This window comes from Plasmodium vivax, chromosome 11, assembly GCF_000002415.2.
Source record: "Plasmodium vivax chromosome 11, whole genome shotgun sequence".
NCBI lineage: Eukaryota > Apicomplexa > Aconoidasida > Haemosporida > Plasmodiidae > Plasmodium > Plasmodium vivax.
The window spans coordinates 966120-987822 of record NC_009916.1 but is presented as its reverse complement, the minus strand read 5'-3'; the positions used below and the strand labels follow the sequence as shown (position 1 = coordinate 987822).

Below are 21703 nucleotides of genomic sequence, written 5' to 3'. Positions count from 1 at the left end.
AAGAAAGTAGCAAAATGATGCAACTGTTTTTTTTTTTTTTTTTTTTTTTTTTTGAATAGGGCAAATGCCTTCACCCCAATCCACAGCCCCCACGGTTAGGTATTTGCGAAGGCTATGCTGCATACGCGATGTGCGCACTTGGCTTGTGCCCTCCCCATAGGTACACCTATGCGGCTATACGGCTATACGCCTATACACCCCTCACCCATGAGTAAAAGTCGGAATTTTTTTTTTTCGTTTTGCCAATTTAAGTCTCCCAAGATGGGCGCCATAAAAACGTTTTCCAGTTAATGCTAAGCAGCTCCACTGCGATGGTCAATTTTTTTTTTTTTTTTTTTTCAAATCATACAATATGCGCGCGTAAAACATACATTTGGAAGGTCCCTACGTAAGCTCAATTTTGACTAAAGGCATAACCCACGAATGACGAAATAAAAAAAAAAAAAATGGAAGTGAAAAACAAAGCGAGATCATTTCTCGGGGTTATTCTGATCGACCCCTCATTGAAACGGTTCCTCATATTTATCCTAGTCTCAGGAGTAATCTGGTGATGCACATTTCGCATGTCATCTGTTCAAGAAACTGCCGACGTGGTGTCGTTTCTTAAGCTATGCGTTTGTTTATATATGCACAGATAACTCCGCACATGTGTAGGAGTAACTCCCTCGAATATACCCCTGCACACACCTCTCCACCGGTGTTCATTGTGCCCTGTTGCCGCCTCCCCCACATATGCAGGTTTTTACCCCTCTATAAAGTGCTGATCTACGTTCTTCAAAAAAAGCATTCCAACTTGTCTTCAGTTGATGATAAAATTTACGAATGCGTCACAAACATCTCAGTCATTCTCACGTACTACTACCTCTTATGCGTGACGAACGTTGGTGGTACTTCCAAAAGGGTCATGAAAAATGCGCCTTTGTTAAGAGGAAAGTGCGTTATTGTGACGGGTAAGTGAATGCCATAAGATGGGTCGCTTAACCAACCATTAGTCCTCTACACCATTGCTATGGTGTCCCCTTTGCGCGGTGTGCACTTTCTTTTTTCTGGCAATTTTATTGCTGCGAATTTTTTTTTTTTTTTTGGCAGGGGGGTATAAGGGAATCGGGCTAGCCGCCGTAACTGAATTTGTGAAGCTCGGGTGCGAAGTGGTTTTGGCCTGCCGGTCGGTGGAGCACATGGAATTTGTGAAGACGGACTTGTTGACCAGATACCCCGAGTAAGAAAATGAGCGTGGGAGTGAGCGGCGTGGAACAGCGGCATGGAAAAAGCAGCATGTGATTAGCGGCACATGAATCGCTTTACATGAATCGCTTTACATGAACCGTTTTACGTGAACCGCTTTACGTGAACCGCTTTACGTGAACCGCTTTACGTGAACCGCTTTACGTGAACCGCTTTACGTGAACCGCTTTACGTGAACCGCTTTACGTGAACCGCTTTATTTGAACCGCTGCTCGGACGCACCCATTGCCACACGCCCCTCCCCCCACGCGCAGCGCCAAGATCCACTGTGTGCAACTGGACTTGGCAAGCTACAAAAGCGTAGAAAGCTGCGCCAGTCAGATACTCAGCAAATTCCCCAAAATAGATATTCTAGTCAACAATGCGGGTAAAGTGTCTATTTTTTTTCCCAATCATCTGTGGCTTTGAGCAATTGCTCGCCGCATTCCCCTCCCCCTATCACCTCTGTCTTAGCATAACCCCCATAAAACTCCACTACATACCATCCCAGGATTTGTGAGCCAAAAGCTTGAGTACGTAAATGGGCTGGAAAGGACCTTCTTCATTAACTACCTCGGCCATTTCTACTTAACCAAGTTGCTTCACAAGCGCATCGTAGCATCGGACACGCTGGTTGTAAATCTGAGCAGCATAGCGCACAGCATGTTAAGAGAATCGGTAAGCAATGTGCTCCTTTTGAAATAATTACGAATGAAAAAAAAATGAAGTACATGAGGAAGAGTGAACCCCTCCCCCTTGGGAAAAGTACCCACTCCACTGCGCGGCACACCCCACTGCAGGACGTAAACTACAATTTCATATGCGAAAAGAACTCCACGAAGAATACCAACTCGAATTTGCTGTACCGACGGGAGTACAACTTTTCCAAGCTCTGCATGCTTTACTACACGCAGCAGTTGCAGAGGAGGTAAAAAGGGGAAGAGGCAACTGTGCTGTGACAGCGATGGAAAAGGCGCGCCCCCAAATAGGTGCACATACGCAGATGTGTATGCATTTATGTACCTTCTTTCGTGTCGCCATTTTTCTCTCCCCTCTTTTGCCCCCCAGATTTGAGAACGAAAAGACCAAGGCGTGCACGGTGTCCATTAACCCGGGGCTGGTGCGCACTGAACTCTTCCGGAATGAGCAAAGCTGGTTCAGGGCCCTGGCCAAAAATTTAATTTTCTCCAAATCCCCCCTGCAAGGCGCCCAGACCATTCTGTAAGCTTGCCTTGTTGCGTCGTTATGAAGCGCGTGGTGGGGGACCCCCTGCGCGAGCGTTTTCTGTTTCTTCCCCGCGATGGGGGCACAGTATGGCATATGCGGTAGAGGGGGTTCACGTGTGTATATATGCACGCATCAGTGTGGATTTTATTTTATTTTATTTTATTTCATTTTTTTTATTTTTTTTTCCCCACGCACACCGCAGATATGTGTGCCTCCTAGATCGAGAGAAGCTGGCCAAGGGCTCCTACTACTCCGACTGCAAGGTGGACTATGTCAGGAGCTACGCGCTGGACCTGCAGAAGTCCGAGGTACACCCGCAGTCACGCCGCAGTTACGCCGCAATTTATGCTCAAATTTGGTTGCCGCGAAAGCAGTTGATTTGTTAAATCGTCGGTGACGCAAAATTGTTGGGAAAATTAAAAACATAGGCGCGATGGTTAGGGGCGGCTGGCGACCCCCAACAAGGAGCGCCATCTGGTGCGCGAGGGCAGGCGTTTACCCATACCACCTACATTCGCGTGTGCGCGCGTGCTGCCCGTATGCTTACCGCGTACACACACACTACATTGCAACGCCTCCGTTGTGCACACCCCGCAGGAACTGTGGAGCTTCTCAGAACAAGTGCTCTCAAATAGGTGAAGATCAATCGCGCGAAGGAATCGACACGAACATTGACCATATGATTACGCCATTTGTCGCACCTACGGGAAACGACTGAGGAGCTACCACCCCTTCTCACTTCACAAAATGGGCGGAGAAATAACTCGTGCAATAATTGACGATGAAGTCGTAATAAAACTGGATGGTCTCCCTGGAGTTTTCCAAAATGCTTTTCTCATCAACAGTCGCGGTATTCGCATTAAAGAGGATGTAGTAATTTTCGTGCACGTCAAATTTGTCTGCATTATTTGTACAGGGCAGCCTATCAAATGAGGTCATTTTTTTAAAGTCCCAAAAGGAATGTTTCTCAACTATATTATTGTAAATGCTTTCATCTATATTTTTTGTTCTTAAGAGAAATTCTTCATACTCCACAAACTTAATTACGTACACAAGTTGGTCATCCACATTGGCTGTTCGCAAAATGGGGATGTATTTTATGAGTACTCTTTTGAATAGCCCTTCTGCGGTTTCCCCTTTTTTTTTCTCAACAAACAAATCAAAATTGTTATTTTCCAGTTGGTTTATTATAATCTTTTTGTTTTGTTCATTTCTATCTAAAATTATGATGTCAGGTGGGACTTCTCCTCCCCCCTCCGCAGGGTCATGGAAGGAGCTTCCCCTTGAGAGCAGCCGATTCAACTCCTCGTAATTCTGAACACACCTGTACCACTTCTCATCAAAGTCGTAGAAGCAAAAGGGGATTAGCAGAAGAGACAAATGCACATTAATCACATTGCATATATGGTCATATATAAATGGTGTGTACTCATAAATGTATATATTTATAAAAACCTGCCATCGGTGGTTCTTATGTATCTTAAAATTATTCCCTTTGTTTTCAAAAATGTAATCATACAAATTATTTATCACATTGTTTAGGTATAGGTTATTCAGGTCATCACTGTAGGATATTTTTATGTTAATTCCTTTGTGTTGTTTTTCCGTTTTATCCTTCCTGTGGCTGTTGGCTGTGTCTTTACCCTCCTCAACAATTTCGTCTTCCTCCATATTATTTTCGTCATAGTTGATGGTCAGGTTGAGCTGTGAGATTAGTATGTTCTTCTCGCACACGTAGTATATGTTGCTCTGCAGGTTGTCCTCTTCCCGCGTGACGTTCAGTTTTATTTTTTTCATTTTGCTTAAGCGGCGGGGTTGCACTACTGTTGCGTAGCTGTCCTGCTACTGTTCCGTGGGGGGGGCCGCTAGACACTCACTTCTGCTCCCTGCGCCCTTACACCTTTTGCTACTCTTTCACGTGGCTGTGCAGCGAGACAAACACTCGCATACCGTGTGAGTGATACATATTCTTGGCGCCCCCACCCCTCACACATGTGTGCTTCACAAATGAGCGCTCTTTTCCCCCGCCCTGGGTATCCACAATTGGGTGTGTCACCGAACAGGCATGAACTGTGGCAAAAGTGGAAATTCCCCCGAATTTTTGCAACAGAAAAAAAAAAAAGAAAACGAAAAAATGGTATATCTCCCCTTGGAGGGACCCCTATATGTACCTTCTCACGGCATAAACAAACATATGGCTACCTCCACAGCAACGTGATGGTAGAACTTTCCGCTCTGCATGAAAAAAAAAGATAGTGTACCAATTCGTAAACAAAAAAAAGGAACTTCCACTTTTTCGAGAATTGTCGGAACTGCTGTCGCCGGCGCGAGGATTCTCCTCACTTGGGGGCGGCTAAATTTTTCTTCACTTCGCCGAAGGTGCTCCTCAGCTGTTTTTTTTAAAGTTAACAAGGGGATGCAAAAAAGAAAAAAATATATATATATAAAAGAAAACAAATCGCACAAACGTTTTGCCTCACAAATGGCAACTATATCCCCCTACGTGGCAGTCTCGTAAGGTGTGAATGACTTTTTTTTTTTTTTTTTTTGTGATATTTCATATGGCAGCGCCCCCATTCCCTGTTATGCTGTAAAATAAAAAAAAAAAAGAAAAGAACTCCCCAGGTATGATTCTCCTATACAAATTGGTTACATCACAACTGATGGGCATAATTTATAAATGCATTACCAAAAAAAAAATAAAATAAATAAACGGAGGCATAACCGCGAGCGTTATTTTTTAAAAAAAATTTACAACAAGTTTGAAACTAGTGTTACATTTGACGCGCATACATACATGCAGAAAAAATAAGTGTGGGTGGCTAAGCAGTCACGTCACTAAAAACGCAGGTGGGAAAATTCCCCTTGGCGATAGCGCAGTGGGGGAAGCTCTCTATGCAAGCATCACATGAGATGGAGAAGCCCTCCGCGCTGTATACTCTACTATGTTGAAAAAAAAAAAAAAAACGCACCAAGAAGAGCATCCCATTTGTAGCTGCCTGGACTACCTCATTTTGTAATTTTCCCGAACAACAGAGCAGTGTTGTGTCCCCCAAATCCTAAATTGGTATTCAACGAAATGTCTATACTCTCCTTCGAGTGTAAACTCTCATTCGGTGTATAATTCAAATCGCACTCATCATCCTTGTTTTCGTAATTAATGGTGGGAGGAATAATATTTGTTTGCATTGCTTTCAAACATACGATGGATTCAATTGCGCCCGCAGCTCCTATGCAATGCCCAGTCATACTCTTAGTAGAAGAGATATGCAACTTATACGCGTGATCTTTGAAGACAGTTTTTAATACCTTCGTTTCAATTTTGTCATTCAGGTTGGTAGAAGTTCCGTGTGCATTCACGTACTTAACATCGGATAGGTTTATGTTTGCATTTTTTATAGCCTTGTTGATAGAATTGCAGAGTCCCCGTCCACTTGGCTCTGGGGATGTAATATGAAAGGCATCACTTTCGGAAGAGTATGCTAAAACTTCTCCATATATTTTGGCATTCCTCCTAAGTGCATGTTCGTAAGACTCTAAAATTAGAATTCCGGCCCCTTCTCCCATGACGAAACCGCTTCTTTTCAAGTCAAACGGTCTACACCCTTTTTTGGGGTTGTCATTATATCCACTACATAACGCTCTTAATGCGTTAAACCCGGCAAAACTTATAGGAGTAATGCTTGCCTCAGTTCCCCCACAAACCATCACATCGTATTCTTTATACTTAATATATCGATATGCTTCCCCAATTGTGTTACCAGAAGTTGCACACGCACTTAGCATGCCGAGTGAAATGCCTCTTAAATTATGTTCCATGGATACAAACCCTGCTGGTGTATTCGCTATCATTGCTGGGATTAAATAAGGACTTATTCTTTTATGCCCCTTTTCGTACAATGTTTTCATTTCCTTTTCGAGGAAAAGCAAACCACCGATCCCACTCCCGATGATGGTCCCTACTTTGTTGCAGTCAATTTTGTGTAAGTCAATTTTTGCGTCATCTATGGCTAACCTTGTTGCAGCCACGGCATAGTGTGTGCAATCATCGTTCCGATTAGCATCCTTTTTGTTTGTGTAATAATCGGAGGGGGTGAAGTTTTTCTTATCAATTTCGCTGCCTATGCCGCAGGCCATGCCCGTTACGTCAAACTTGGTAATTTTGTCAATCGAGTTATACCCGGAGATGAGATTCTCCCAAAATTTCTCCAGCCCAACTCCGACCCCATTTACGACGCCAATTCCGGTGCACACGACTCTCGATGTCTGCAGCGGTGGGGGCGCGCGCACCAAGCGCAAAAGGAAACATACATATGTGTTGTGTGTTACGCATTATATGTATATATATATACATATACATATATGTATATTTTTTTTTTTTTTTTTTTTTTTTTTTTTTCTCATTTGTTCAGGTGAAAAGCTATTTTTTTAACCAATTTTTTTTTGGCTGTTCATAATGTAATGCGCTTACGCGTGTGCATATTGGCTATTTTTTTTTTTTTTTTTTTTTCTTACCTCGCAGTGCTTTTTCAGCTCGTTCGCGTTGTAGCTGTTGTACAGCTTTACATTTCTGAAAGTGCCTATTTCAGGTCTTTGCGCACTGTTCTTGATAAATCCGTACCTCTTGCTGTACACCTGTTGGCATTTTTATAATTTAAGGAATAATAACGAATGTGTTTTGCGAAAAAAAAAGGAGGAAAAGAGCTGAAGGGGGTGCGCGCAACGGTCCAACTGCATGGCGCCACCACTACGTTAAAAGGAAATATGCACATGTGTATTCATATGCATACACGTATTGGCGCATTTGTGTGTGCGCTCTTTTTTGGTAGCAAATAAGACGCGCTCATGTGCTGCGTCGTGAATTATTTCGCCCGTCAGTTGCGCTCAGCGGCTAAGAAGCGTAACAGTTAGCTGCTTCACAACATAACCGCTTCACAACATAACAACCGCGCAAACGATCACGCTTGGCACAGGGATGCGTGGAAATGAGACGCAGCGTGGTGGGGACTGCTCTTTACGCGCAAGAATGCGAACTTGGTTCCGTACATAGCGCCCACATTCAGATCATTTGCGTATGCAGAGGTGTGTAATTATGCAAGTACACTCGCAGAAAAATTCATAATATGCTCGATTGGGACTATATTTAAAATTTTTTTTTCTTTTCTTGTAAAGAATCAAATGTAGATTAAAGCTAAGCATATGTATACATGCGCAGCGGTTTCATTTTGAAAACGTGTTTGCGATTCGTTGAAAATTTTTAAGTTACTTGTAAAATTAAAAAGTGGAAGAGAAGGGCTTTTGTGTAAATTCTCATTTTTCCCGAAAAATGTTATACAACGTGGAAGTGTTCTTTGAAAGGGGATCTATTTAATTTTGCTTATTCTGCTTGATCGGATTGATCAATTTTATAGGTTTACGGTTTACCGTTTACTGGTTCTTTTCGCTTAATCCGTTTCCTTTTTCTCCCTTTGCTTAATTAAAAAAGATGGGGTGAAATACACTGGAAATTGTGGCATAAAAATGTAAAAGCGGTTCGCACGTAAATTAAACACACACATTACACGACCCTTCCTTCTGCTACCTGAATTTGGTTACCTTTTTTTTTTTCCCAAGCCTTTGCCAAAAAAAAAAAAAAATTCGACGAAATTTCCTTTCCCACATGTGCCTGTACATATGGAAATACGCGTGCGTATACATTTGTGCAACCCATACAATTTTGCACTGTTCCTACATTTTTCGCAACCCCTATATTTTGTGCAGTCCCTACATTTTTCGCGCGCCCCAACACCCATGCACTTTGCGCAATTTGCACAAGCGTCGTTACGTGCGACGGGCGCTTAACCAGATCGTGCATTGCTTTTTTATGTCCATTCTGGTACGTTGCAAGGGGAAAAAGTACGGCACAGAATTGTTACCCCTTTTCGAAAGTGGTTGAGCCATTTATCGCTTCTTTTTGGTAATCTTTCTTAAAGGGCGTCATTTTTTGCCATTTTGTAAAATAAGAAAGTGAAGGCAAAAGTGGGGCAATATGATGGGGAAGTGATCAAATGGCCCAAATGAAGAAGGCAAAACGTAAAAGGCATAACTCAAACTGAAAGTGCAGAAGAGGGGAAAAAAAAAAAGACCTTTTCAAAATAGAAGCAAAATCGCGCGCTTGCCTTAAATTTACAATATTTATGGGGCAACCAAGTTAGCGGCATTTATCTGGAGCACGTTGCTTTTCGGCGAACTTTTTTTTTTTTTAAATTGACCCGCCTTTCCCCTTGTCGATCACTTCGTCCACTGATCACGCCCATCTTGCTCAGTCCCGTTCATCTTTGAACTTTTCTTGGTGACCATTTTGAATAGCAAATTGACAAAATCGACCCCCTTGCTCAAATTAGACAACTTAAAAGTTGCACATGTTTCGTTGTCGTTTAAAATTTGTGCATGGTTTAAATTTTACGTTAACGAGTGTTCGTACTGGCTTGCGCTTGACGAAAGAAATGTGTGCCTTTTTTTCCCTTTTTTTTTACGTGCGTGTAGTTATATAATTATATAATTAAGTTTTTTTTTTTTTTTTTTTTTTTCTTTTCAACATTTTTCCACAGCACAAACTGTATGGTATGTCATGTTAATGGAACTGCAATTCAATTTTTACGTATACACCCCCGCGTGAAATGAATAAAAATGAAAAATTGTGATTTCCATTTTGGCCGAACAACGCGCCTCATTGTTAATTCATTTGTTTGTGTGTGTACACTGGGAACATGCCTGCGCAAGCATTAAATGTTCATATATACATACACATGCATAAGCGCAAATAATTCACGTAAAGCTTCAAGTTAAAAAAAAAAAAAAAAAGGCAAACTTATGTGCCTTTTACACGCCTTCACAACAATAACACAGTGAGATTCATTTATTTGCCTCAAACCTGCAATAAAAAAAAAATGCGGAGTACGCAAGAAGAGGCACACGTAATGAGGACACTCACACGATAGCCACTTGACAATTTCATGTAGCAAAGGCTAGCACAAATAGCAATAGGAATGGCAGTCCTGACATCTCAATAGTGGCATCTCAATAGTGGCATCTCGGTAGGGGCATCTCAGTAGGGGCATCTCAGCAGGGGCATCTCAGTAGGCCAACGCCGAGTTAAGGACATGCCGCTGGCGACAGAAAAAAGTGTGTCAACCCCCCTGGCCATTTGCCGTCTGACGAATGACAAGATAGTCATCATTGCCACATTTGCATATGCCTCAAATTGTAAAAATGCTACGTTGTAATAGTGAAAAAAAAAAAATCCTGCATTTTGTTTTTCAAACCGAAGTTTTACTTACGTACATGCGTATGTACAATTTATGAACTCTTTTTATGTACATATATGCATATATATATATATATATATGTACTTTTTTTTTTTTTTCCTTTTTAATGAATACACTTTAAAGTATATATAATAAAACACACCCTTTTATTATATATATGGTGTAACCCAAATTTCCATGCATTTTCTCAAAAAGGAAAAAAAAAAAAAATGTAAAAAACGATTTGTTGTTCCCAGCACATTTGTCAATTAATTTCCAGCGAAATTGTGTTAGCAAGGCAGAAACGAAGAGGAAACGGCTAGTCCCTGGCAAATGGCCCGTTGCGAATTGCGCGCACGAAGCAAAAGAAGCGCGTAAAAGTGTAAAAACGTTGCGAATCGAACGCGAAAAAGAGTTTGCAACAAATTCGCAAACGCTTAACAACGCGATCGCCAAACAGTTGAGCGGAAAAACCGAAAGGGGAACAAGAGGACACGCGCGGGCAGCCGAAGCACAGTACTGCGTGGGGAAGACGCAGTGGACAAAAGTACGCTTGTGAGGCAGTCCGCCCAGCTGACCCCCCACCAGGTCGCGAAGCGGTTAATCGAGAAGCGGTTAATCGAGAAGCGGTTAATCGCCACCGCTTATTGCCAACCGCTAATCGCAACCGCTAGTTGCCAACCGCCAATCGCCATGGATCTGTCAAGGGGGAAAGTCGTCGTCGAAAAAGACATCAACGAATACGCAATAGACGAAAACGTATTTTTCTTCGAGCCGAAGAAGGAAGACGTGTACGACGAAAACGCAAATCTGAGGTACATCTTCCACAACACATTCATAAGCACAGATGAAGAAATAGCAATCAGTGAATTCAAAAAGTACTGTAAAAATAAATCGCTAAAAATAAATAAAGCATTTTTCGAAAATGAATGCCTGCGTTACCTCTACTCAGCGCAATTCGATTTTGCAAAAGCGCTAGACCTGATAAAGAGCAACTACGAATTTAGGCTCTCCAACATTCTGCCCATCAAAGAAAAAGACGTTATAAATTACATTAACAAAGGAGTCATATACTGGCATGGAAGAGATAAAAAATGTAGACCCATTCTGATAATCAATTTATTGAATGTAGAATCGCTAGACGTACAAAGGTTGACAAATTTATTTTTTTTCTGTTTCGAATTCTTTTTAAAATATTTATGTATCCCTGGGAAGATAGAAAATTATATATCCCTTATTGACTGCTCTGGGATTTCCTTATCCAAATTTCCAATGTCCACTTTTATGAAATTGTTGGAGATTATGAATTCCAAATATCGATGCAGATTGTTTCGGATGTACATCATTGATGCTCCCAAGATTTTCAAAACTTTTGGGAAGTCCTTTTTAAATTTCGCTCCTTCCTACATGACGAAGAAGCTAAAGATTTTGGACACCAATTATGCTTCCTATTTGAGGGAGGAAATTTTAGGCACCCAACTGGAGAAGAGGTACGGGGGAGTCCGCGAGATCCGGGACAGCCTCTTTTACCCCTTCGCCTTTTACCCCAACTGTTGCTTCGAGGGGGGTGAAGCGGCACTGGGGGAAGGTGTTTACTGCGATGGTGTTGGCGAAAGGGACCCCCCTCTCGGACCCGGCTTCCAACAAATGAGCGACAAAGCGCGCGACTTCCTAATGTCAGGCTACTCAATGCATTTGAAGTTGGTGGACCGAACTCACAAAGAATCGATGAGAAAGCATTATGCCCCCCCCGATCCGGGAGACACCCACGGAAGGAGTAGAGTCAAAAGGAGCAGCAGCAACAATAGCAGTATGAAGCACCTGGTCAGCCACGGCAACAACAGCAGCACTAGTAGGAGGAAAAAAAAAAAAAAAAATTTCTCCAAAAGTGATCAGTTATTAGAAAGCCATTTCATCGATGCGGTGATAAATAAAGTGTATCATATCGAAAGTAACAACATTTTAAAAAACAATAAATTTGTGAATGCAAAGGGTAGCTATGTGGTTAGTGTAGGAAGCACTCACAACTGGCTCTTCAAAGTGAAGCACTTGTTTTTGCCCGAGATAACCATCAATTATTTAACGAGCAGGTTTCCCTTCATCGTAAACTACCTCATCGCGAAGTCTAATTTTAAGTCCATGCAGCAGTATGCGAAATATGTAGAGAGTCACGCCTGCGTGGAGGCAGATGATTCTGTTCACTGCAAGCATGGCAGCGGCAGACATGATCGAGATGGCCGAGGGGTTAGCAGTGGTCGTCTGTATGGTGGCAAGCCGTTCCTTTCCCTTAGCTCGACCGGGAACACCATTGCACATTTTAGGGATGACTCGGGTGAGAAACACTCCCGCACGTTAAATAGCGTGAAATCGACGGACAGCCATGTGGACGTAACTCACTTGAAGGAGGGGAAGAGCAGAGTGACTACTCCCCAGATGCACAAGTCAAGGAGGAGAAAGAAAAAGGGCGAAGGGGGGGAGATGCAGAATGGGTTCAGCGAGTTTGATGCGCACAAGGGGGGTTGTGGCAGCGGTGTTAGAAGCCCCTGTGGAGATCGAGACGGTCAGATAGATGACTTCACGAGGAAGGAAGTGCCCAATGAGCCCCCCTCCAAAGATGCGAAGAAAAACTTTTACGCCAATTCGGAATCGATCTTTGAAGATAATAATGGGGATAAATCCGCTAAGGACAAGAGTGACCGCCTGCCAGGTAGGCAGCCCAGTAAGTCCAGGCGAGAGGGCAAGGAGAACCCCCCCAAGTGCTACAAAATTAAGGCAACGAATAATTTGTTTAGGGATGATATGGTAGACCATCCTCAGAAGGTCGAGTGGGTTGAGAGGACCTTTTTGAATAGAGTGGTGGGGGTGGGGGACTACTCCCCAGGTTATGATTTCTTCGTTGGTGTGGATCATCCCGGCAAGGGGACAGCGAGTGGGCAGCGCGAGTGGGCAGGCAGCGCGACGAAAGAGGCCACCTCCAGCAAAGCGGCCACCTCGACCAAAGCGGCTACCTCCAGCAAAGCAGCCACGTCCAGCAAAACGATGAGCTCGATGAACACCCTCAACACCCTCAACTCGATGAACAGCAGCAACTCCGAAAATAAATTACACAGCCAGCCATCCGTAGTTAGCATGAAATCAGTTGTGCCCAAGAGGTTGGACTACGCCAATTCGAAATGCCAGAGGCAGTCCACCGCCATGAATACATCCTTCAGTACCAAGCAGTCGAAAGATTCTTTTAGCAAATTAGGGACAGGGGAATATTTAGAGCAAGCCCCACGAAATGATCCTCCAGGTGATGCGACACTTGGGAGTAACGTCAATCCGGTTAGACAAAAAGTTTCCTCGCCTACCGCTGGCGTAAGGCACACCGAAGATGATGGACTGCCAGCTGAGGAAAAGAACCCAAATCTCAGCGTCCCCGAGGCGGAATCGGATTGCGCTAAAGAGACAAAGGGGAATGCGTCCGATAGGAGTAAGCGAAGGCTCAACAAAATTAAGATTATTGGCCTGCAGTTTTTTAACAAAACGACTTCCAAAACGTAGGGTCAAGTGTACGTATGGGTGTGTCAGCAGTAGGTGGTGTGAGTGAGGGGGGAAACGAAAGAGGAATAAGCCCGTCCCCCACATGAGGAGCTCATTCGCGATGAAGTGACATGTTGGAAGCCGAACCACACATTCTTTGTTTTTGTAAATTTTTAACGCGTGAGTAATTTCACCGGAGTGGAAGATGTTTTTTTATTTTTGTTTCGTTCGGCCATTCCGTTTGGTCATTCCGTTCGGCCATTCCGTTTGGTCATTCCGTTCGGTCATTCCGTTCGGTCATTCCGTTCGGTCATTCCGTTCGGTCATTCCGCTTTGTGTGTGCGCTCCGTTTGCTGGGTTCACTCCGGTGCTTTTTTTTTTTTTTGTTTTTTTTCGTCGCTCGGAAGGCCACATACACGTAGCGGTTGCAGGTTAAAGGACGCCCGCGCAGAGACAACCGCCCGACACTGTAGGACTACCCCCGATTAGACACTTCCCTGCTGCGCCTCTCTTTTAATTTTACCAACCGCGTAAAAGCTGTCCAATTTGTTAGCTAATTAAAGCGCCTGTTTTATTCCATTTCGCTTGACATTTGAAGTGCATCATTTTTTTTTTTTTTTTTTTTTTAGTTCACTTAACATGTTTGCTACGCCCCTTCGTGGGTTACTCTACAATTTTTTTCGTTTTTCCTTCTTTGCGGCGCCCCAGTGCAGCTTCACCTCATCATTGTCTTACCCACCCGGTGATCCCATCACCTTGTTTTTGTAGCGCGTTGCTCCTCAGGAGTCTTCCCAATTTGTAATTCATTTCCGCCCATTTTTATTTTTATTTTATTTTTTTCCGCATCGGGAATTTTATGAAGACAGTGTTCAGCAGGCCGTTAAAGTGGCCCTGCGAGTTTAAAATTCCCAACCCCCTTTTGCTACACGGAGGGGTAGAGACCTGCGCAGTTTTGCCGAAATGCGGTCTGTGGCGAAAGGGTGGAAGGAAGTGTAAAGAGTGTTAACATGGAGCCACTCCTTCCTCTGAACGTAGCCCAGTTTATAGATGGAGAATCCGAAAGGGAGCACTTGCAGGCACGGGGAAAGAGAAAAAAAAAACGTAGACAGACACAGACACAGTTGATTCTGCGTGTATGTACGTATGTATGGCTGCCTCATGGCCATGTCATTTTGCTTTTCCGTTCCTTTTCTTCATATGGTAAATGTTTTAAATGTATTACGCGATTTGGGCGGTTCGGTTCATTCAGCGGGAGAAGGCCATGGTACTTCATTTGAGCCGCCTTACTGAGGGCACACTTTTGCAAAAAAAAAAAAAAGAAGAAACGCGCAATGTGCGCTAAGGTATGGGTAAAAAAAAAAAATAAGCCTTTGCGGTGAATTCATTCAAAGGGTTAGGTTTCTTCTCCGTTTATTCTCCTTTTTTTCTCCTTTTTTTCTCCATTTTTTCTCCACTTTTTATGCCTTTTCCTCGTATTCCCCCCTTTGTCGCAATCCCTTTTCAGCCGCTCCTCCCAGGAAGACTCGCAATTCCGGGGGCCGCAACTTCGCAGATGTCTTATGCCTGCGGGTTGGCTCTCCTTGCACGCGCTCCTTCTCATATTGTTCCCTGTTCGACGTGTGCCCCTTTTTTGGGATGCTTCTCCTTTGAGGCTCTCCCCCCCTGTTGTCTTCTAACACGGAGCAGTTAACCGGTTCTACAGGAAGGCTAAATGTGGATGGCCTTAACCCCCCTTGTGGGAAATCAAAAATGAATCCCGATGCGGATCCTGCGGGGGGCGATTCTGCAGGGGGTGATCGCCCCGGGGGAGTTCCAGGGGAAATTCCCCCTCGTTGTGACCCCCCCGACGGTGAAGCCAAAGACGCGCGTGTAAATTCCCCTCTCCTGGATGGCGGAACTGGGAGGAAGAAAAAGGGGAAAACCTCCAAAGGGGGGAAGAAAAAAAAACGAGAAAAAAAAGCGACAATAGGGGAAGTCCCCTCAGGGGGGTCTTCACCCTCCACTTCGAGTGACGAGCAGGAACTAAGCGAAAGCGTCGATGCAGAAGGGGTGATCGGCTTCCTCTCCAAAGTAGGCGCAAATATAACCCACCTGTGCAAAAATGACGAGCAAGTGAGCACCACAAAAAAGGAGAGTAAACACCTGAAGAGAGAACTCAAAAGGGTGCTAAAATTCGTCAAGCGAAACGAACAAAAACGTATGCAGAACGAAGAGCACATAAAAGACCTAAAAGAAAAAATAGAAAAGTATGCCATTCAAAATAAAGAAATTGCTAAATGCTACGAAGAGAGGAAGAAAAGCATCCAGCTTCTGCAGGGAGAATCGGACAAACTTCAAAACCTATTTGATAGCAACCAGAAGAAGGAGGACAAGTGGAATGCCGAGAGGGAGAACTACTTGGAAGAGATAGAGTCCCTCAAAACGCATATAGAAGAGCTAGAAATTAAAGTGGAAAAAAAGAACAACGAAATTGAAGGGCTGAAGAGGGAAAACGAACACATCCTCTTAAAAGTTGATAACTTAGTAAAGAACAGCAAAGAATTAAAAAATGAAAATCTCGAAATGAGTGAAAATCTCAACGGAGTGAAAAAAGAAAATGTAAAGAAAAACATCACGATAGATAATTTGAAGAAAGAACTGGAGGAGAAAAAAAAACTCGACGAAGAGTACAACAAGGACAAGTTGCTCATCGAGAAGAACACGGAAATTTTGATAGAGGAGAGGAACTACATCAATGAAGAGCTGATCAAAACGCAGAAGCTGCTCGAAAATCAAATTAACAAAAATAGAGACCTGCAAAATTGCAAAGCCAACCTTCTCGAAAAAGCCGATTTGATGGAAAAAAAACAAAAAGATCATTTAAAAAAAATTGCAGATTTGGAAAAAAAGATGGACGATTTGAACAAAAAAAATAAACTTCTCACCAATGAAGCCAAAATGAAGGAAAACGAAATCGCCAACAACACCTCCGTCATTAACGCCCTCACCAGTGGAAACTCCAAAATGAAGGTCAAACTAGACCAGGAATGCTTCAAAATAAAACTAATGCAGAAGGAAAACAAAGCGCTAACTATTAATGTCAAGTCACTCACCTATGAAATTCAAAAGCTACTCAAAGTGACCGAAGAAATAAGAACCAAGTACCAAAACCAGAAGAAAGAAATTAATGACCTCATTGTGGAGAAGGAACAAACCAAAAAGCTCATCGAAAAAATAGACGATGGTATTAAGAAAAGCACAGAGGCTGCTAAGAAGGACAAAATGTTCAACATCAATCTTGAGAAAGATATTAAGAAAAGTTCAGAAGAAAAAAACAAACTAAATGAAGAAATTCAATCCCTCGTTAAGCAGAAGGAGAAGCTAATACAAGAGCTATCGAACACTAGCAGTAAAGTTATAAGCAGCACCAACGAGCTGATTAATAAAGACAGCAAAATTGGGACCTACTTAAAAATTATAAATTCTTTGAAAAATGATCTAGCTAAGGAGAAGGCTCTCTACGAAAATATAAAGAGCGAAAAAATTAACACCAATAAGAGTCTCACCGAAATTAGAGAAAAACTGTCCACCCTCGAGGAGAGGCACAAAATACAGAGCAACGAACTGGAGCAAATAAAAAATGAAAAAAAAAATCTTGAAGCAAAAATGGGGGACTCCATGGAGGAGAAAAAAAATGCCATAAGTCAGTGCGAAAAGATGAAGGAACAAATTGAAAAAATGAAAACTCATCAGGAAGATAGTAAAACAAAGCAACTGCATGACAAAAAAACTATAGACCAATTAGACTTTGAAATTAACGATCTAAATAGCAAATTAAAAAACTACGAAAAGAGTGTCAGCCAAAACAAGAAGGAGAAAGATCTCCTAAACAACGAAGTGAAGGAGAAAAATGAACACATTGCAACACTCAAGGAAAAGCTAAAGCTGCTGCAAATCTCGCACGACAAACTAGACATCGATAGCAAAAATCAACTGCAAGAAATTAAAAATTTGAATAAAAAAGTAGCCAACTTGAAAAGCTCCTCTGAACTCTCCAATGTCTCCAAGGAACAGCTAAACAGCACGAAGCTACAAATTAATTCGCTCAAAAAGGAACTAATAAATGAACAAAATAAAGTCAAAACATTATCAGACGAATTGGAAAAACCAATTAACATCCACCGGTGGAGAAACCTCGAGGGGAATGACCCCACTGCCTTCGACCTGATACAGAAACTTAAATGCGTGCAAAAAAAACTTATAGAAAAAACGGAGGAGTCCATGAAGAAAAATAGTATAATACAGCTCAAGACCAAGGAGTGCGAGCAGCTGCAGCAGCAGCTGGCCAACCTCTCCAAGCAGCCCGACGTGCAGGACGTCACGCAGATACGCAAGAAGCTGCGCGAGAAGGAGACCCTCATCAAGTCGCTCACGGCGGAGATTTCGATGTATCAGGAGGAGACCGACAAGGTTAAGCGGCGAGGTTGAGCGGTGGGGTTGAGCGGTGGGGTTGAGCGGTGGGGTTGAGCGGTGGGGTTGAGCGGTGGGGTTGAGCGGTGTGGCTGAGCGGTGGGGCCAAGCGGAGAGGCTACGCGGCGAGGCTAATCAGCAAGTTAACCGGTGAGTCAACCGGCGAGGCTACGCGTCCACTTTTTCGCACCTCGAGAGGGCCTTTTTTGGACGCAACTTGCCGCGGACGGCCTGGAGGGACTCGCCCCCTTTGTCATGCGATGCCCACTCGGGGGGGAAGCCTACCTCAACACATGTCCGTACGTACGTAGGTACGTATACGTATGTGAGCCTATATGGTGCACCCCCTGGGGTGGCTAATTTTTAATTATTTTTTTTTTTTTTTTTTTTCTTCCGTTTGGTTAAATTTATCCTAACTGCGTTCGCGCCGAGGGGAAGTGCGCCCTGTCCTTTTAAATGTGTAAAAAAGGATACGACTGGCAGCAATATGGTTTGATGAACCAATTCGATCGGCAGAAGAGCGCCGACATGGTTGCTCGAACCGCCTCGGGTGCACCACCAACTGGGTGGACCACCAATTGGGTGCAAAATGGCATCCTGCACACAAGTTGAGTGGAGTGCCTCTGCTCGTAGACACCTCAAAGGGGGGGCACTCTCATTTGGCGAAACTGGGGAGATAAAAAAAAAGCAAATACAAAAAGAACTGTCATGCTTCCCCAAAAGGCAAACAAACAAGCACAGATACACCGCTCACTCGAAGTAGCTCCTCAAGTAGGCCGGCGTATCGCGCCCTCTATACTGCCTCAGCAAAACAAACAGGGAGGGAGAAAACAAAATGTTCATTTCTTTCAAATAATGCAAATTCTTTTTACTATCCTCACTATACAAATGCTCATTCATATTGTTTGTGTTATTCCACTTCTCTAAATATAGCGTTTCCACAAAGTGTTCATTTTCTTTGGTATATATGTGGTAGTCACTGAAGCCCTTTTTTGTCTCGAGTGGGTCAAAACAGTACTTAAGTTCGTTGAGGATGTTCTTTGCAAAATCATCTTTGCTGCAGATAAACTTGTTTAGCAGCATTCCGTTTGGTAAACTGAGGTTACTTGATAGGCAGGTCACCAGGTCTCTTAACACCCACCCGCTCAGCGCCCCGCTCAGGCCGTACAGAATGTGCCTGTACTTGGGTTTGTGCATTGTAGGGGGGAGAGGCAAAGTGGAGAGGCGAAGTGGATAGGCCGTCCTCTCTTTCTTCCTGCCGGGGGGAGAAAAGCGGAAGGATGTGGTGAAGCACAGCGCATGCGGTCAGGCGGAATGCACTTGGAGAAGCGCACCGCGTGTGGAAATATGGAACGTCCCAATCGACACGTCGTGTACATGAAGAAGGCAGAAATGTTCACCCCTAAAGGTGCGTTAGCAAAAGCCACCACGGGGAAATATACTTTTCCCCACATGGCGCGGAACCGAATAGTGCAAATGAAAGGAGTTGCGTGTGTGCAGAGCGCGCCAAGCGAGGGGGCACTTACCCGTATCCACAATCGGGGTTGTTTTGCCTTTATGCTTTCGCGGTTGCTTCCGCGGTCGATTTGAGCCCACAATTTGTGCAGTCGATTTCTTCTGTCGATTTTGCGCTCTCTTTCTCCCGCGATACGCCTCCACGTGCTACTGCTCCTTCTACTGCTCCTTTTGCTGCTCCTTCTTCTACTTCTCCTTTTGCTGCTCCTTCAAACTGGGCTAGCGCGCTGTTCACCTGGCAACACCTTTGCTGTGCGAGCCAAGAGAAAATCCGCTTCTCACTCACACATACTCATTTTTTGAAGCGACTTTTTTTTTATTTTTTACCCACCAGGTAAAGCGCCCCGCAAAGTGCACAAAACGACATGCAACTGCGTATGCATGCATATGTGATGTGCGTTCCACAAATGTCGAGCAGCTGGAAAAAAAAAAAAGGGGGGGGGACTATGCGCACGTTAAATGAGGCGTGAGGGGGCGAAAAAATAACGTACACCGAAAAGGAGGCGTTTCTCAAAAGGGGAAAGCAGAATTGTAAAAAATAAAGCGGCAAAGCGGCAAAGCGGTAAAACAGCAAAGCGGCAAAGCGGTAAAACAGCAAAGCGGCAAAACAGTTAAATACTTTTTTTAAAACTTAACAAAATCCTTAAGAAGCACAACTCAAACGAAGAAGAAGAAGAAGAAGAAAAACTCAAAAAAAGTACCCCCAACCAAATTGGCCACAAGCACCAAGTGCAAAAGAGGCAAAACGACAGCAAGTGGCGGCACGCCGAGTAAGAGCCATTCAGCCGCTATCCGCTATCTGCCGAACCGGCTAACGGGCGGAGGGCTTCTATGCGAGCGCTGGCGGCCAAGTACCACGTGCTGGCGAGAAACTTCTTCGAAAAGAACCCCACCCGAAGGAGGAAAGTGGAACCGAGGGGATTGAAAAGGCATTTGTTCACGTCGTTGATCCTTTTCTGTTCGCCACCCATGGGAAAGGTCATAGGGACGCACTCGGGACGTTTCCATACGGACGAAATACTAGCCACTGTGATGCTGAAGTTTTTACCAGAATATAAAGATGCGAAGATTATTAGAACCCGGGATCAAGAGAAGCTGGACCAGTGTGACGTGGTGGTAGATGTAGGAGGAGTGTACGACCATGAAAAGAAGAGATATGACCATCACCAGAAAGAATTTAATGGAACGTTAGATGCCGAGCATGACATAAGACTAAGCAGCGCAGGGCTAATTTACAAACACTATGCGAAAGATGTTTTCCGAAAAGGGTTCGGCATAACAGATGAGGAGAAGGTGAATACTCTCTATGATAAAGTGTACACTGCCTTTATCGAATCTGTGGATGCCCTGGACAACGGAATTAACCAGCACGAAGGAATTGCAAAATATCAAATTAATACAACGTTACAGCATCGGGTGAATCGATTCAATCCCAACTTCCTAGAAAGTGAAGCTGATGCTGATGAACGCTTTATGTCAGCTGCTCAAATTGTTAAAGAAGAATTCGTTAGCTTCGTTAATTATTACTCTAACGTCTGGTACGCAGCTAAGAGTATCACCTTAGAAGCAGTAAAAGACAGATTCAATTTTCACAAATCCGGAAGAGTTATCTTCTTGAAGAGACATTGCCCCTACTATGATCATGTGTACGATATAGAAGAAGAACTAAACATTAAAGACGAAATTTTGTTTTGCATCTACAATGATAGATACCAGGAATGCAGGTGCGGAACAATTTCCAAGAAAAATGAATCCTTCACCATTAGACTGCCATTTCCCAAAAGCTTTAGGGGCCTCCAAAATGAGGAACTCGAAAAAGTGTCCAAAATCCCGGGGCTGTCCTTCGTCCATTATTCTGGATTCACCAGTGGAGGGAAAAATGTCGACTGTCTGTTGAAGTTGGTGGAGGCAACTTTGAAGGAGAACAACGTTGCCTTCTAGATTGCCGCGTGCGCCGTCGTAGACACGTCCAAATGGTGCGTATGTGCCTGCTTAATGCGTAGCTACCGCAGTGCCCTCCGGAGTGACTACCCTTCCTTTTGCCCCCACGAGCCCCTTGTTTGTGTATAAAATTAAACGCCCCTCGTTAACCCCCCTGCAAGAGGTGCCCTTTTTTGCGGCCTCCAGTGCATACGCGCATATGCCTAATCGTATGTATGCGCCGTGGAAGGAAATAACAGAGGAGGGGCACGCCCAGCCGAGCCGCGCGCGTTCAGCGGCACTTTTTTTTTGTATACTATATATTGTTGTGTGTAACTCAGCGGTGTGTGATAATGCCGTGCGGAACTACGCCACGTGTAACTTCGCCATGCGTGATGATGCCCTGTGCAATTTTGCCCCCCTTCGCCGTTTTTTTTTTCGCGAAATGAACCCTTCCCGAGAACTTTCCACACCGCGCACGCACACGACAAGCAGAATTAACCGTTAAGCATTTGGGCTTTAAAAAAAAGGGAAAAAAAATAACCACAAATGGTTTACAC

General features: G+C 43.8%; 7 protein-coding genes across 7 annotated transcripts; 4 read left to right on the top strand and 3 right to left on the bottom strand.

Moving 5' to 3' along the window:
* Positions 1–339: 339 nt before the first annotated feature.
* On the top strand, positions 340–2837 carry PVX_114410 (oxidoreductase, short-chain dehydrogenase family, putative; the record flags this gene model as incomplete). Its single annotated transcript, XM_001616220.1, has 8 exons — positions 340–547; positions 739–950; positions 1090–1219; positions 1500–1612; positions 1736–1902; positions 2025–2152; positions 2293–2445; positions 2654–2837. Exons 1-8 carry the CDS (start codon positions 447–449, stop codon positions 2835–2837), a joined length of 1188 nt encoding a protein of 395 aa, XP_001616270.1. The 5' UTR covers positions 340–446.
* A 169-nt stretch (positions 2838–3006) lies between these two features.
* On the bottom strand, positions 3007–4974 carry PVX_114415 (hypothetical protein, conserved). Its single transcript, XM_001616221.1, has one exon. The coding sequence runs from the start codon at positions 4246–4248 to the stop codon at positions 3187–3189; it is 1062 nt and encodes a 353-aa protein (XP_001616271.1). The 5' UTR covers positions 4249–4974; the 3' UTR covers positions 3007–3186.
* Positions 4975–5460: 486 nt separating this feature from the next.
* Positions 5461–7765, bottom strand: PVX_114420 (3-oxoacyl-(ACP) synthase; the record flags this gene model as incomplete). Its single annotated transcript, XM_001616222.1, has 3 exons — positions 5461–6717; positions 6967–7086; positions 7718–7765. 3 exons carry the CDS (start codon positions 7763–7765, stop codon positions 5461–5463), a joined length of 1425 nt encoding a protein of 474 aa, XP_001616272.1.
* Positions 7766–10430: 2665 nt separating this feature from the next.
* On the top strand, positions 10431–13280 carry PVX_114425 (hypothetical protein, conserved; the record flags this gene model as incomplete). Its single annotated transcript, XM_001616223.1, has 1 exon — positions 10431–13280. One exon carries the CDS (start codon positions 10431–10433, stop codon positions 13278–13280), a length of 2850 nt encoding a protein of 949 aa, XP_001616273.1.
* Positions 13281–15008: 1728 nt separating this feature from the next.
* On the top strand, positions 15009–17726 carry PVX_114430 (hypothetical protein, conserved; the record flags this gene model as incomplete). The annotated part of the gene is made up of 1 exon (XM_001616224.1): positions 15009–17726. One exon carries the CDS (start codon positions 15009–15011, stop codon positions 17724–17726), a length of 2718 nt encoding a protein of 905 aa, XP_001616274.1.
* A 627-nt stretch (positions 17727–18353) lies between these two features.
* On the bottom strand, positions 18354–19428 carry PVX_114435 (hypothetical protein, conserved). The gene is made up of 2 exons (XM_001616225.1): positions 19235–19428; positions 18354–18959 (listed from the first exon to the last, which is right to left on the bottom strand). The coding sequence occupies exon 2, from the start codon at positions 18903–18905 to the stop codon at positions 18459–18461; it is 447 nt and encodes a 148-aa protein (XP_001616275.1). The 5' UTR covers positions 18906–18959; positions 19235–19428; the 3' UTR covers positions 18354–18458.
* A 284-nt stretch (positions 19429–19712) lies between these two features.
* On the top strand, positions 19713–21164 carry PVX_114440 (hypothetical protein, conserved; the record flags this gene model as incomplete). The annotated part of the gene is made up of 1 exon (XM_001616226.1): positions 19713–21164. Exon 1 carries the CDS (start codon positions 20055–20057, stop codon positions 21162–21164), a length of 1110 nt encoding a protein of 369 aa, XP_001616276.1. The 5' UTR covers positions 19713–20054.
* Positions 21165–21703: the final 539 nt, after the last annotated feature.

Coding starts and splice junctions, on each gene's coding strand:
- PVX_114415 (XM_001616221.1), bottom strand. CDS start 4,248: ATGAAAAAAATAAAACTGAACGTCACGCGGGAAGAGGACAACCTGCAG.
- PVX_114435 (XM_001616225.1), bottom strand. CDS start 18,905: ATGCACAAACCCAAGTACAGGCACATTCTGTACGGCCTGAGCGGGGCG.